Genomic DNA, 14,020 nt, shown 5'->3' on the forward strand with positions numbered 1-14,020 from the left:
ACCCTGTATAGGGTTTCTGAGGAGCAGCTGGTGAATTTGAACCTCCAACCTTGCAGTTGAGTGCTTCTCCTACAGCGCCACACCAGGAATGGACAATGGGTCAATGACCAGATGAGAGGATGGCAAACTAGATGAAATGGAGAAGAGCTGGCTGTTCATGCGTCTTTAAATGTATGGGAAGATAGAGGATGAATGGATGGAAGGTGAACAGTAGAATGAGAGAGAAGTTGAGTGACAAAACACATAGGAAGATAAATGAGTAGGAAGACCAACTGGTAGATGAGACAATGGGAGGAATGGCTAAAAAGGAGGGCAGATAGCTAAAGAGTTCATGGATGAGGAAGGGTATGACCCAATCATGTTGAGAATTTCGAGGCGACCTTAGGGTTTTGCTTAAAGAGAATCATAAGTGGAGCTTACCCAAGGTGTGCAGGTCTAGGCCAGCATGAACAGATAAGAAGCTGGATCATTTCCTCTTTCCTACTCTTGGCCCTAGTTCTTGACTCTAACTTTCTCAACTCAGATGCTCCTGCTGTAACTGCACAGAAACCTGGATCCTCTCCCAAGACCAAAGGGAAGCAGAGCCTTTCAGAGTTATCTTAGGGTCAGAGGGTCACCAAGGGTTCCTATTCAGTCTTGTGAACCTCTGCCCTCGCTTTCCAGAATGGGTCAAGCCTCTGTAGGACAGTCAGAAGATGGGAAAAGGCAACTGAGGTTTTCCATGGACCAGAGATACCAACTGTCCCCTGAGGTCCTAAGCCAGGCCCAGTATCCCTTGACCATCCAGGTCACCGAGGACTCTGAACACTACTCATTCTCATGAATACATCACTCACTGATCATGCTTGGCCTGGAATGTTCCATTTCTACTCAACTGAGTTTGATGGGGAGTACACGATGGGGTGTACAATGACCAGGTACGGAAAATGCTCTTCACGGAATGAACCTACAGACCATCTAATCCCACCCTCATCAAGCTCTGAGTTTCCCCTCTGACTGATTTACCTTTGGGTTCAAGGTTTTGGTGATGCCATTAGGCCAGATCAGGTGCTGGGATATCACAGGATGTCTCCCGTTAACCAACACAGTGGCCCAACTGACCTGGAGTCATATTGCTAGTTAGTGCGAAGCCCCATCCAGAACTAGGTCCTAGGACCCAGGGTGCCTTGCTTGCTCCATACTGTGGCAGAATAATGGAATGCGAATGATACAAATGCTGGAAAACCTTGGGTTTGAGTTTGAGCTCTGTTGCCTGTTAGCTGTGCGCTTTGGGGTTTGTTTCTTAACCTTCTTAGCCCTGGTTTCTCCACTTGTAAAATAATACCTACCTTGTGGGGACTCTGGAGTGGGGATGGGGGTTTGATGAGACAAAACATGTAGAGGGGGCAACACAGCATGCCTGGCAGAGAGCAGATGTCCACTACATGTTATGTCCTTTCTTCCCACACCATGTGGCCCCCCAACCCCCACCCCAATCCCTCTGTGGCATGCATGATGCTGAGTGGGGAAGAGACAGATGCTAAGATGATACCTGGGATGGAGAGGGCTTTACCTTTCCTGGCTCAGGGGATCTCAGGGGAGGTCCTTGAAGGCTGCCTGCCCTCTGACCCCACCCCTGAAGGCTGCAGAGGAGGGGCTGGGGACTGGGAGGGGATGTGTCTGACTGGAGCAGACACTGGCTGGACTGCCAGGGTGTTAGTCACCTCTGCTGTGACAGGAGAAGGACACCAATTAGCTGCAGGCATTGCTTACTGACTGGATACCCTTTTCCAGCTGAGGAGCACAACCTCAGCTTGCCAGGCAGATTGAGTCCACAGATTCTTACCACCATCCCAACCACCCATGAGAACTTCTGAGAGGATGAAGGAAAGGCAAGTGGATGAAAAATGATGGGGAGTATGGAAGAGAGACGGAACCTCCACCCAAGAGCATCAGCCCATGACCATGTTGGCTGTGTTTGGCTTTGGCCAACCCCATCTCCCCCAACCTGCTGCTTTTTAGACAGGAAGCCTATTCCCTCAGGCAGTGGGCATGGGTCTCTAGGAACCATCTGGAAAAGGAGACAGGATCCTCAGACCTCCCCAGGGAAAATCCCAGCAGGCCTGTCCTGGTCCCAGCGCACTGCAAGGCCTGGGCTGCCAGCACACTGTCTGACACAGAGACAAGACACAGACAGGCAAACAGAGACAGACAGAAAGGGCTGCTCCAGCCAGGAAGCAGAGAGGTGGTGAGGAAGGGCCCCACAGACTGTCTGATTCAGGCCTGGCGCCCAGAGCCTCCAGCCATAGCCCTCGCACAGCTCAAGTAAGAAGGCAGGGAGGATAGACAGCAGACTGATGTGGGAGGCAGGTATCTGAGAATGGAAGCAGCTGTATTATCTGAGCAGGTGGCTGAGGAACCTGGCCCTACCACTCCAAGAAAGCACCTGTTCTTGGAGCTCTGGTGGCTGGCTCCTTCCTTTCAGTCTCAAGGGGCCTTGGCCCCAACCTGCCCCCTTGTGCCAGTCTGAGTCTAACATTCCACCACTTCAGGTTCGCTTACTGTTTTGGCCCTTGAGGTTTTTTCTTCTGGAAGACTCCGTGAACATTTGAGAAAATGCCGAGCACACAACTTGGTTGTTGTATGCAAGCAAAGTCTTGGGGCAGCATGGGGATATTCCACACTGGGAAACATGGAATGTCTGAAGGCCCTTTTCTCAGCTTGTATATTCTTGATATCCTGGGGTTTTTTCGTGGTTCATTGTGGCTTCCAATGAAGGCTGTTGTTGTTGCTGTTAAGTGTTGATGAGTTGGTTCCAACCCATAGTGACCCAGTCCCAGTATAGGGTTTCTGAGGAGCAGCTGGTGAGCTTGAACCTCCGACCTTGTGGTTCAAATCAACCTTGCAGTCCAGCGCATTAACCCTCAGTGCCACTAGGACCTCCAATGAAGGCATCTCCTGGGAAATGGGGGCTCTTACTGGAGACCCAGGCCTCTTGCAGACCCAGAAAAATGGGCAGATAGGGTTGAGTGCTCCTTTCCTTATCCTTGGGCTGGAAACTCAGCCAGGATGGAGTTTTTGGTCTGACATAGTGGGATGATGTCTCTCCCAGGCAATAGATTTTTTGGTCTCACATAGTGGGGCTGCCTGATGGGCCTCAGATGTGTTCCACATGGTGCCCCTGTCCCCAGCCCCTGCCCCCAGCCCCTGCCCCCGGCACACACTGTTTGTCTAGGCTGGAAGGCTCAGGCCATGAAGCAGGTGTGCCGGGCTCCATTTCCTGCTCTGGCATTAAAGTACTCCCATTTTCTGGGACTCACTAGCCTTGCTTTTGGCGGGTAGTGGGTAGAGGGCTTGGACAAGAGGTTTATAGCTTTCAGACTCAACGATTCTGGTTTAAACTATAAATCAAGAATGCCTACTTCTATCCTCCACCAAGACCCAACTGGCCACCTAAGGCCAGAAGACGTGGGGTTGGAGGGGATGCATGGCAGGCAGAACCCACCTCCGGGGCTGATGCATGCTGGGCGAAGCTGTCTTGGAGGTGGCAGGGCTCCAGGACTTGAGGTGCCTTTGATGGTACCATGGGGCAGGTATGGGGGCTCCTGGCCCACCCACTCTTGCTTGGGATACTGCTTATGTGAAAGGAAGAGGAGGATCATGGGAAAGGAAATGGAGGGTAGGTACCTCCATTCCATCTACAACCTTGGGAAAAACATTTGGGGATCAGGATGAGTGAATAGAAGAGGAGTGGCAGTCAGGAGACCAGACATGGGAACGTGGTCAAAGAGGCTGAGACCAATTCACTCCTGACCTCATGCAGAGCGAGAAGCCCGGTCAGGTATGGAGGAAGTGAGGAAGCGGTGGACTTGGCTGGGGCCTCTCCAGAACAGCTCCCTGACCTCTTTCTCTGGGAGCAGCTTTACAACAGGAGGAAGGTTAACACCTGGCAAAACTGAAGTCTGCCTTCGAGTTTCACCCACTGGGAAGTCAAATGTCTCCAGTGAGAGCCAGGTGGAGGTGCCCAACATGCTCCAAGAAGGCAGGACATGGGCTCTGACCCAGAAACTGCAAAGTGTGAGGATGACACCTCCAAGGATGTCAAACACATAGAGCCTCCCTCTTTGGCCCCTTGGACCAGAGGCAAGCTGAAATGCCTTCCCTGCCTGTCCAGCAGAGGCAGCAGAGGGGAGAGGATGATGCAAGAACCTCAGCAGACACAGCCCCCCTTAGTCCCAGCAGAAGTCAGGCCCATCACAGCACTCTGGCACACATGTCCTCCATGCTGGGCCTCCTTCCTGTTACAGGTCACTGCCAAAGCCTGCCCTGACCCTGACCCTGACACCTGGGGGGAGAGCTGACAACTGCAGAGAAGCCGGGGTAGGGGTGGTGGGCAGAACCTGGTGGGAGTGGGGAGACGGTGGAGGTGAGATGCCTGTGTTAGGTGGCTCTGGGTGGAATGGATTTCCATATGCAAGAGTGGCAGTGACATGTGTGGATGCTGAGGTTGTCAGATCAGTGGCTAATGGCTAAGGAGACATGCGAAGGAAGGGGTGATGAGAAAAAAACCCCAAACCAGGAGCTGTGCTGGAGTGTGCCAGGGGGTGGTGGGGGGCTTCAGGGGTCGGGGCTATGTGTGGAATCCAAGAGGGCCGCCGCCGCTCAGTCTGGAGCCGGCTGCTCCGTCACTAGGTTCCCTAGTGGAGTGCTCTGAGCCCCTGAGCTCTGTGCTGGGGCTCCCAGAGGGGAGCTCCCTGCACTGGGCAGGGGCGGGTGCTCCGGCCGACTGTCTCTTACCTTTGGTTTTAAAAGCAAAGTGACAGTGCTTGCACACATAGGGTCGGACGTCAGTGTGGGTGCGGATGTGTTTCTTCAGCATGCTGGGCTTCTTGCAGCGAATTCCACATTCCTCACAAACATATTTCCCTCGGCCGCGGCCTCGCACATATACATACTCTTCGTTTGATTTGTACCTATGAGCGACAGGCGTCATGGTAAAGGAAAAAAAAAAAAAAAGGAGGAGAAGAGGCAGGATCCCACCTCAGGAGATGTACATGTTGGCTAGCTTCCTGTAGCCAGTTAAGGATACTGCGAGTGGAGAACGAAGAATCCAAGGAACTGGGGTTGGGGTTGGGGTGACAGCCATGCCCTGGGGATCCACCATGGACCCCTGCATCTGCCCTGACCTGTGACAGGAGGGAACCACACCTTCTTGTACTTCAGAGGCAGCAGAAGGGAGCAGCCCCAGGTCCCCAGATGGCTCATCAAGACCAACCATCTAGGTGGCAATAACAGTGCGATACAAAAAATGATAGCAACAGTCCTGCCGCCACCATTTACCAAACACTAACTCTGAGCTGGCCCTTCACCAGGATTAGATCACAGTCACCTCATGAGGAGAGGACCTTCAAGAACCCAAGGGTCAGAGAGGGTGAGAGACACAGCCAAGCTCCTACAGCCAGAAAGTGACAGAACTGGGATCTGAACCTGCCCCAAAGCTCATCCACATTCCCACGAGGGGCAACAAAGGCTAAAATCATCTGTTGGGAAGCTACCCAGACGCTTGCGTGAGGGAACATAAGCGGGACCGCCATGAGTCTTGTGCGTTCTCCTTCACCCCTACTGCCAGTCAGGTTGAATGCTCTTCAGGACGCAAATTCGCAGCAACTTCTATCTCATGGAACTTTGGGGATCACTTGGGATTATAGTAGGAAGTGCTGAAGGCTTCCATGAGCTGTTCCAGGCAGCCAGTCCACCTGCTGGGCCTCAGGGGCTCTAGACCAATCAAGATGTTCTAATTTCCATACCCAGGAGCCCCACAGGCTCAACAGTACCATCATGAAAACTATCTTGGTGGTTTTGTGCTATACTTGGGGCTGGGAAAGGTTGCGGCAGTGGATGGGGCTGAGAGGGGAACTCCTGGCATACTTCCAGGAGAAAGACCTGTTTTTCTCACTCAGGAGGCCTTGGGGTCTGTCCACACCCCACACTCACACTGCACGCCAGGGAGGAAGATGCCAACGCACACACACACACACACACACACACACACCCTGGTGGTGCTTTTGGGTTTTTTTTTTTGTCATCTCAGAATCGGCCAATGCCACTCAGAATTAAAACCACCCACATTTCCTTCCCTCTGACAGGCCCTGATTGGACTGACTAGTTTTAGAGGTCAGGTCTTTGGGTCTGACAGGATGACTTTCACCTGCTCTAGAGCTCATTACTGTCCTGTGTTCAGTGTGAGGCACTGCAGGCCATAGCGCAGGTAATGAGAAAGATGATCAATTTTGCTCTTATCAAGGACATCTTACAAACAAATACGAGGTGTCTGCTGCTCAGTGACAGCAGTTCACCCTCCTGCAGCAGACTGCCGGGATCCACTACTCACATCTAGATTCTAATTCCCACGTCCTTCTGCCTCACTTGAGATCCACTCTTTAGGTAGAGACAGGATGAGATGGGGCTCCCTTGCCCAGTAAGGAGAACACAGAAGTGAGAGTGGTGTGATCACCTCTTTGCACTGGGGGCTCCTCCACCATCCGGACACCAATATCAACTTAGTAATGCTCAGCGGGTCCATGATACCCTAACCCCAACCACCAACTACAGTGAAGTCCATCAACATTCACCTTCTTGCCACGTCCACGGCTGGGGTGGATGGTGTGGGGATGATATGGTAGATGATGAGGTGCCTACAGCCACTCTGCTCTGATCATGTTTTGTCTGCATTCTATGCATCGGCCAGCTCATAAGTAGGCATGGTGTCCATCAACCCGGGCTGCTCTCTGAGTCCTTTATTTCTTCCTTCATATCAAGCTTAGGTGACAAACAATCATACCAAATGAAAAGATACACAACTTATCTGTTGGTTTATCATACTGTGGTGGCTTGTGTATTGCTCTGATGTTGGAAGTTACAGCATCAGCAATGCAAAAAGCATCAGAGGAACCCATGGTGGATAGGATTGTGCATGGTGGTCACCCCTGGTTTCAGCAGAGGTTCCAGACTAAGAGTGACTAGGAAGAAAGTCTTGGCAAACTAACCAATGAAAACCTTAAGGGTGACAATAGAACGTTATCTGACTTGCTGGCTTTGGACACACCATTAGGACGTCATCAGGAGCACTTAACTGCTAGAGGTGGACATCATGTTTGGAGGGCCATCAAGAATGTGGGAGTCTGGATGAGATGGACTGGCACAGTGGCCCAAGTGATGGACTCAAACATGTAACTCATTGATTGATGATGGGCAATGTTTCGTTCTGTTGTACACAGGGTCACCCTGAGTCAGAGTTGACACAATGACAGCTAACAAGAAGATGAAATGGGGTGGGTGGGTGGGTGGACCTGTTTGAGTCTTCAAGGGTGGTACCAGGACTGGGGCCATATACACAACTATGTACAATACTTGGTCATCCCTGTGGAAGTTGTGTGTAGCCTGCTGGGGAACATGGGAGCGGCTTGGGTTGGGAGGAGCCGAGAAGGACTGTAAGAGATAGAGGTGGAAGGGAGGACTCCAGTCCAGGGAACCCAGGGGCAAAGTCAGGGTCTGGAGCATCTGATGAGCAAGAAGAGATGAGGCTGGACAGAAAGGGCAGACTGGACCATGATTGACCTTGAAGGTCATACTAAAAAGTTTAGATTTAGATTCGTATAAGAGAGGATACTTCACTGGCATTATAGAGAATGGTTTTGAGAAGGATAGTATAGGAAACCAGGCATGATGTACCTGTTGTAGGAAAGGGATTCCTAGGCCTTCTGGGTATAGAATCCATAGCATCAGTGAGGTTTAGAATGAGGGAGAAACAAGGACACACTGTTTTCAACTTGGCTTGCTTAAATGGTAGCATTCTCAGGCTTGGATGGAAACTACATTGGACCCTAGTTTTCACCTGCTGAGGGTGAGATGCCTATGAGCAAGACAGGGAGAAATGTCAAGTGTAGTTGAAAACCTGGGACTCAGGACAGGAGATGTAGGTTTGTGAGGAGGAAGATGACTGTTCAAGAGAGTATATAAAATGAAAAGGGAATAGCGATGAGGACAGAGGTCTGGAAAGTACCAAAAGGTAATGGTGACAGAAAAAAAAAAAAAAATGGCACCCAAGGCAAGGTCAGAAGAGCATGCAAGAACTGTGGTTTGGAAGTCAAGATGAAAGGAGTTCAAGAGTCCAGTGTCACGGAGGTCTTGAGGAAGCTGGCCACTGAAGGGCTCCAGGAGTTTGAAGAGAGCAGTCTCCTCATTGAATGACCATGAACTATGACTTCTCTGATCCTTGAAGGCTGGGACTTGGGTTTTTGCAGTTTAGGGTTCTCACAGAGCCCAGCTCAGAGATAGGCATGTGGCAGCTGTCCCTTAGTGTGGCCTGCACCCTCTTGCAACTCAAGGCCAACTCTACCACCTGAGTTTAAGATCCAGCCCCTCCTGGCTGCACAGAGACCTCACCTATTGACTACCGTCTCCTAGCACCTTCCCAAGGGCCTTATCACCTCTCTCTCCTCATAGATGCAACCTCAGTTCTTTCCTATCACAAACCACCCAACTACAAGCCTCTCAGCCCCAGTCCCGCTCCAGCGACTGCTCTCTCTGCTTCTCTTCATAGTACAAACTCTGTAAAGAACTGTCCACCTCTCTGCTTGCTGTCTTCCTCTTTGAAGAATGTTTCTGCCATGGTCACAAGCCAATGAGCATTGTGCCTTTCTTTCTCATCAGCAGTTCACATGACACCTTCTAGAAGGACTTGCCTGGCTAGGGCAATCTCCTTATCTCTGAAGCCCATCCTGCCCAGCCCCTCTTTCTGTGCTAGTATCCCAACCCATATCTTCTCACCTCCCACCTTCCCCTAGGTGAGCACCCCTCTGTAACTAAGACGTGGATGGTGCTCTTACCCAGCTCTGGTCTCTTTGCTGTACATCCAATTGTCCACTCAGCAACCCCCACTGGTGGTCTTCAGGCACCTCACACCCACGTGCCTAGAGCCACACACCATGCTCCCCACAATGCCTCTCCTGGGTCCTCATCTTCGTAACAGGCACCACGACCTTGGGTCAGTCACACCAGGCACCGGGGTGTGAATCTTCGTGAGTCCATTTTCCCCACTCTCCATATTCAATTCATCACAACTAGTCAATGCTACATTCAAACCATGCGCATCCTCCTCCCCAGGTTACCACCCTCTCTCCTACCACACCACACCCTTCTTCCTTCACCAAGCAGCTACAGAAGCAGTCTAAAAAGAGATCTGGAGTTGCCACCTTCACCCAGTCCAGAAGCCCCATTCAATGCTCCTCCCAGGCTCTCAGAATAAAGCCCTATACCTTTCAAGACACCATCTGGCCTGTTTACCTCTTCAGCTCTTCTTGAACCAAGTCGCATCAACCCTCATGCCCCTCTATATTCCCCTCCAACAGGACCAGACTTCCCTGTGCCTCAAAGTTCCTGCCAACTGTCCTACCTTTTCCCATCCCACACACCGCCCTCTGCCATCTAATCAGCTCCTCTAGTCCTTCCTACACTCCTCCGTTGGGCCCACAGTCTCCCTATTCGTGCACAACGCTTGCCATGCTGTGTGCATTGCAGTGTATTACAAGCATAGTCCCTGATATTCCCACGAGGGCAGAGACTCCATCTCTTCCATTGCTGGTGCATCCTCAGGGCCTGGCATAGTGCCTGGTACCCAGCAAGTGCTCAGTCAATATCCACTGACAATACACTTTCATTCTGGGGGTCTGCATTCTCCTTGCAGTTGGGAGCCCCGAGTCAGACCTCACAGCAGGATGTGACAATCAGACTCTTTCAGCCTGGATCTTCCCACTGAGTTCCTGAGCACCCCTGATGCTGTGGGTGCTGGATTGTTGTTAGCTGTGATCGAGTCAGCTCCTGGCTCCTGGCCATCACATGCACAGTGGAATGAATGAAGCACATTCCCACGATCAGTTGGGGATCACATGGTTGTGAGCCACAGGTTTTCTGGAAGCAGACCATCAGATTTTCTTCCTAGTCCGTTTTAGTCTGGAAGCTCCACGGGAACTTGTTCAGCTTCATAACAGCTCACTGACAGATGTGTGGTGGCTGCCTAAGAGGTACACGGGCTGGGGACTGAACAGGGTCTTCTGAGATGGAAGGTGAAAACCTATCACTGAACCAACACTGTGCCAGCCCTGCACAGCCCTAACTGACGTAAAGGTAAATACAAACCACACAAGGAAACATTCATTTTTCCCTGTTGCAGAAAAAGGAGACTCCTCTTCTCCTTCTTAGAGCCTTTTCTTTAGAACACTTGATGCTGTAAATTTTTCTCTGCCCCTTTGAAAGGTACATCCTTAAGAGGTGAAATAACTTTGGGCAGTTACAACCAGGAATTACCTTTCGACTGGCCCTTGTTGTTGTTAAGTGCCATCGAGTCAATTCTGACTAATAGCAACCCTGTATAGGGTTTCTGAGGAGCGGCTGGTGAGTTTGAACCACAGACCTTGCAGTTCAAACCGACCTTGTGGATCAGTGCTTATCCTACAGCACCACACCAGGAGTCATCTTTTTGAAATGCAAACATCAAGGCAGATAATGCCACAGTCTCTCTGTCTCCATGGGAGTTTAACTTAATTGCCTGTTCTAAATCAGTACTATATGTCAGAGAGAAATGAGACATTTATTAGCAAACACAAATAGCCACCCCAGGTAGGAGGTAGATTTAGGAGGACCTGTGTGAAGAGGAGTCTTTTGATGGTGCAAATGGTTAACATGCTCAGCTGCTAACCAAAAGGTTGAAAGTTTGAGTCCACTCAGAAGCTCCACAGAAGAAAAAGACCAGAGGATCTATCTACTTTAGAAAAGTCAGCCATTGAAAACCCTATGGAACATAGTTCTCTTCTGAAACACATGGGCTCACCATGAATCAGAGTCGACTTGACAGCAACTTGTGTGTGTGTGTGTTTAAATGAGGGACAAATATTGCAGTTGGTTCCTCTTTGTTGAGATCCAGTGATTTATCTTGAGAACAAGCAGGAAGTACGGTGCCCCTGCCTGACTATGTAATGGGTCAGATTCCGTCTGTTTTTGTAGTTCCTTTAGCGGCTTGCCTGTGATGCATCCCATTTGAGTTGAATGCTTATTCAATAATAAAAGCTTTATTCTTCTCTCTTTTACATTTTGTAGAGAGGTTTCCTTGGTTATGAGCAGATTTTGTTTTTAATGATATTCTCCCCACACTGAACATTCACCAAGGAGCCCTGGTGGTGCCGTGGGGTATGTATTGGGCTGCTAACCACAAGGTTAGCACTTTAAACCCTCCAACTGTTGCCCCGAAGAAAGATGAGGCTGTTTCAGAAACCCTCCATAGGGTTGCTGTGAGCTGGAATCACCCTTTCCCCCATTCTCTCCACTTGACTGAAAAAGGAAGTAAGGCCCCAAGAGTTTCAGACACATGGTGGTGATCAACCATCCAGTCACCCCCTCAGCACCCTGTTCCTGAACAGATGTGTGGCACAAATACTTTGAGAGGATGCTGACCCAGGTGCTATGAGCATGTGCCTTCTCCAGGATTCTCAGGAGCCTGCAACACTGCAGGCAAAAACAGTTTTCTCCACCCAGCCCTTCCCAAAAGACTTTGGGGTGGAACTGAGCAGGTGCTGACAGCTATAGAGAAACCCCAGTGCAGGAAACCAGGAAGCTGTGGTGGGGGCCCATGGTGCCTGGCGCAGTTTCCCACACCACTGGCCCCTTAGTCTCCTCATTTAGACTCCTCCTCCCCCACAAACACCAGTCTTTACTGAGGAGGAGAAACGGACATCCTGTCTGCCTTGGGGTGCCAGCTTAGTCTACCACTGATGGGTTCCTGGCTCCCAGGACAGGGAAAGACATCCCCAAGCTCTACTGCCTGCCTGTCAGCTGCTGTCCTGACAACCCATGGTGTCATCCAGCCTGGGACAGACTGCGGGTTTTGTTATTAGAGAAGAGCTGTTTCTGTAGATTCTCTGGCGTGACCTCGAGTTCAGCTGGCCTGAGGACCTGAGGCTGAGGTCACACAGCAAGGGGCATGCTGGAAGCAGCTCTCCTGTGACCTTAGGAGCCGGTGTTGCTGCAGGGAGTGGTGTGGAGCAGCCAGGCTCCTTCCATGGCTGTTTTAATCCTTGCCCTGAAGCTCTGGAACTCATGGGCTCAAAGGAAAAGAAAAGGGATCCTCAAAGGACCTGTTGCTATGGCGGGTCTTATTATTGTCAGTGAACAGAGAAGCCTAGTAGTGAGGGAAGGAGCTCTGGTCATGCTGTGGTTAAGCACTGGGCTGCTAACCGAAATGTTGGTTGGTTGGTTAGTTACGTGCCGTGGAGTCGGATCCGACTCATAGTGACCCTGTACAGGGTTTCCGAGGCTGTAACTCTTTACTGGAGCAGAAAGCCTCATCTTTCTCCTTCGGAACAGCTGGGAGTTTCGAACTGCTGACCTTAATGTTCGCAGCCCGATTTGTAACCACTACACTACCAGAGCTCCTTAACTGAAATGTAGGCAGTTGGAATCTATCAGCTACTCTGAGGGAGAAAGATGAGGTAGTTGGCTTTTATAAAGATGTACAGCTTTGCAAACTCTCCAGGGCAATTTGACTCGGTCCTGTTAAGGTTTCTATGAGTCGAGGTAGTAGTCGCCTTCCATGTGGGAGACTAGTGCTTGATTCCCAGGCTTGGTTCTGGCCAGGGCGTCTCATGTGCAGCTGCCGGGATCTGTCAGTGGTGGGGGCTGGTGCATTTCTAGAGTGCTGAAGAGGTTTCAGTAGAGCTTCCAGACTAAAATGGTCTGCTTCTCAACTGATTATGAAATGGTGCAGGAATGGCAATGTTTTGTTTCATTGTACATGGGGTTGTCATGAGTTGGGACAGACTTGAGGGATGCTAACAGTGACAATAATAGCAAAGGAAACTGAAAAATTAAGTGACTTGCCCAAAGACACAAGGCAGCGAAGAGGTGGCGAGGCTGGTATGACACAGTCTGACCTAACTAGGTTCTCCCCAGAACTCTGAGCCTGCAATTTGCACTGTGACTCCTGAGTCTTCCTAAAACCCCACAGTTGCCACTAAGCACACAGGAACACAGAGCTCCTAAAGGAACTGGGACCTCCTTCTGTTCAAGATAACAGACTAAAGGGCTTGGTAGGTATTAAGTGGCATTTCTAACAAGGTGAAGGAGGAGATCGTTGCTCCTGGATTCTGAATATGCCCAAGTCTCAGCAATGAACCTGCTCTGTAAGGTACTGAGTTCCCTATCACTACCACCGATTGCAGAGACTAGATGAACACACTAGGGGACCTTGTGGTAGGAAGAGAATGATTATTGCATGCCCATTTATATCCAGCATGGGGGTAGAGGTGCCTTATGTGGAATAACTTGCTTACTTCTGTAACAACATTGTGCAGTGGATAGATTTATTCCTAAGGACAGAAGAAGAAATGGAGGCTTGGGAAAACACGACTGGGCAAGGCAGAGGAGTTGTAAGGAGGTGGGGAGTGGTGACTCCAGAGTTTTTAAAACTAGTATATTGTTGTTGTGAAATGCCTTCAAGTCAATTCCGACCCATAGTGACCCTGTATAGGGCTTCCAAGGAGCAGCTGGTGAGCTAGAACCACAGATCTTGCAGTTCAAACAACTTTGCCGTCATATTAGCAAACTCTTACATTGTGTTTACTAAGTGTCAAGCATTATTTAAAACACTCCACATGTATGACTTCATTTAATCTGAACAACAGTGTATGAGTTTTGGACTCTTCCATCCCTGTTTACATGAGAGAAAATGGAGTCACACAGCCAGTAAGTTTGAGTGAACCGAGGCTGTCTGACTACAAAGTTCATGTGCTTTTAACTGCTTTGCAGTTTTACGATGTGATATAACTTGTTTTAAGAAGTGGTGTAAAGTTCCACAAGTGTATGGGTTTAGCAGAGACTATTGCTATGTATGTATGTGGGGGCTTCAAAAAGTTCATGGAAAAATTCAATGCTCTTTCAATACCATTTTCCCACAAACTTTTTGAAGTCCCTTTGTAGTTGCATGTGCTGT

General features: G+C 50.0%; 1 protein-coding gene across 1 annotated transcript in view; it reads right to left on the reverse strand.

Annotated features, from left to right (window-relative positions):
* The window catches only part of HIVEP3 (human immunodeficiency virus type I enhancer binding protein 3), a 61,397-nt gene that overhangs the window by 13,853 nt on the left and 33,524 nt on the right, over positions 1-14,020 (reverse strand). Inside the window, exon 3 of the mRNA XM_006839823.1 lies at positions 4,777-4,952. Within this exon, the coding sequence (XP_006839886.1) occupies positions 4,777-4,952 (176 nt within the window). The remainder of the gene's footprint in view (positions 1-4,776; positions 4,953-14,020) is intronic.

Source organism: Chrysochloris asiatica, unplaced genomic scaffold (genome assembly GCF_000296735.1).
Source record: "Chrysochloris asiatica unplaced genomic scaffold, ChrAsi1.0 scaffold00026, whole genome shotgun sequence".
NCBI lineage: Eukaryota > Metazoa > Chordata > Mammalia > Afrosoricida > Chrysochloridae > Chrysochloris > Chrysochloris asiatica.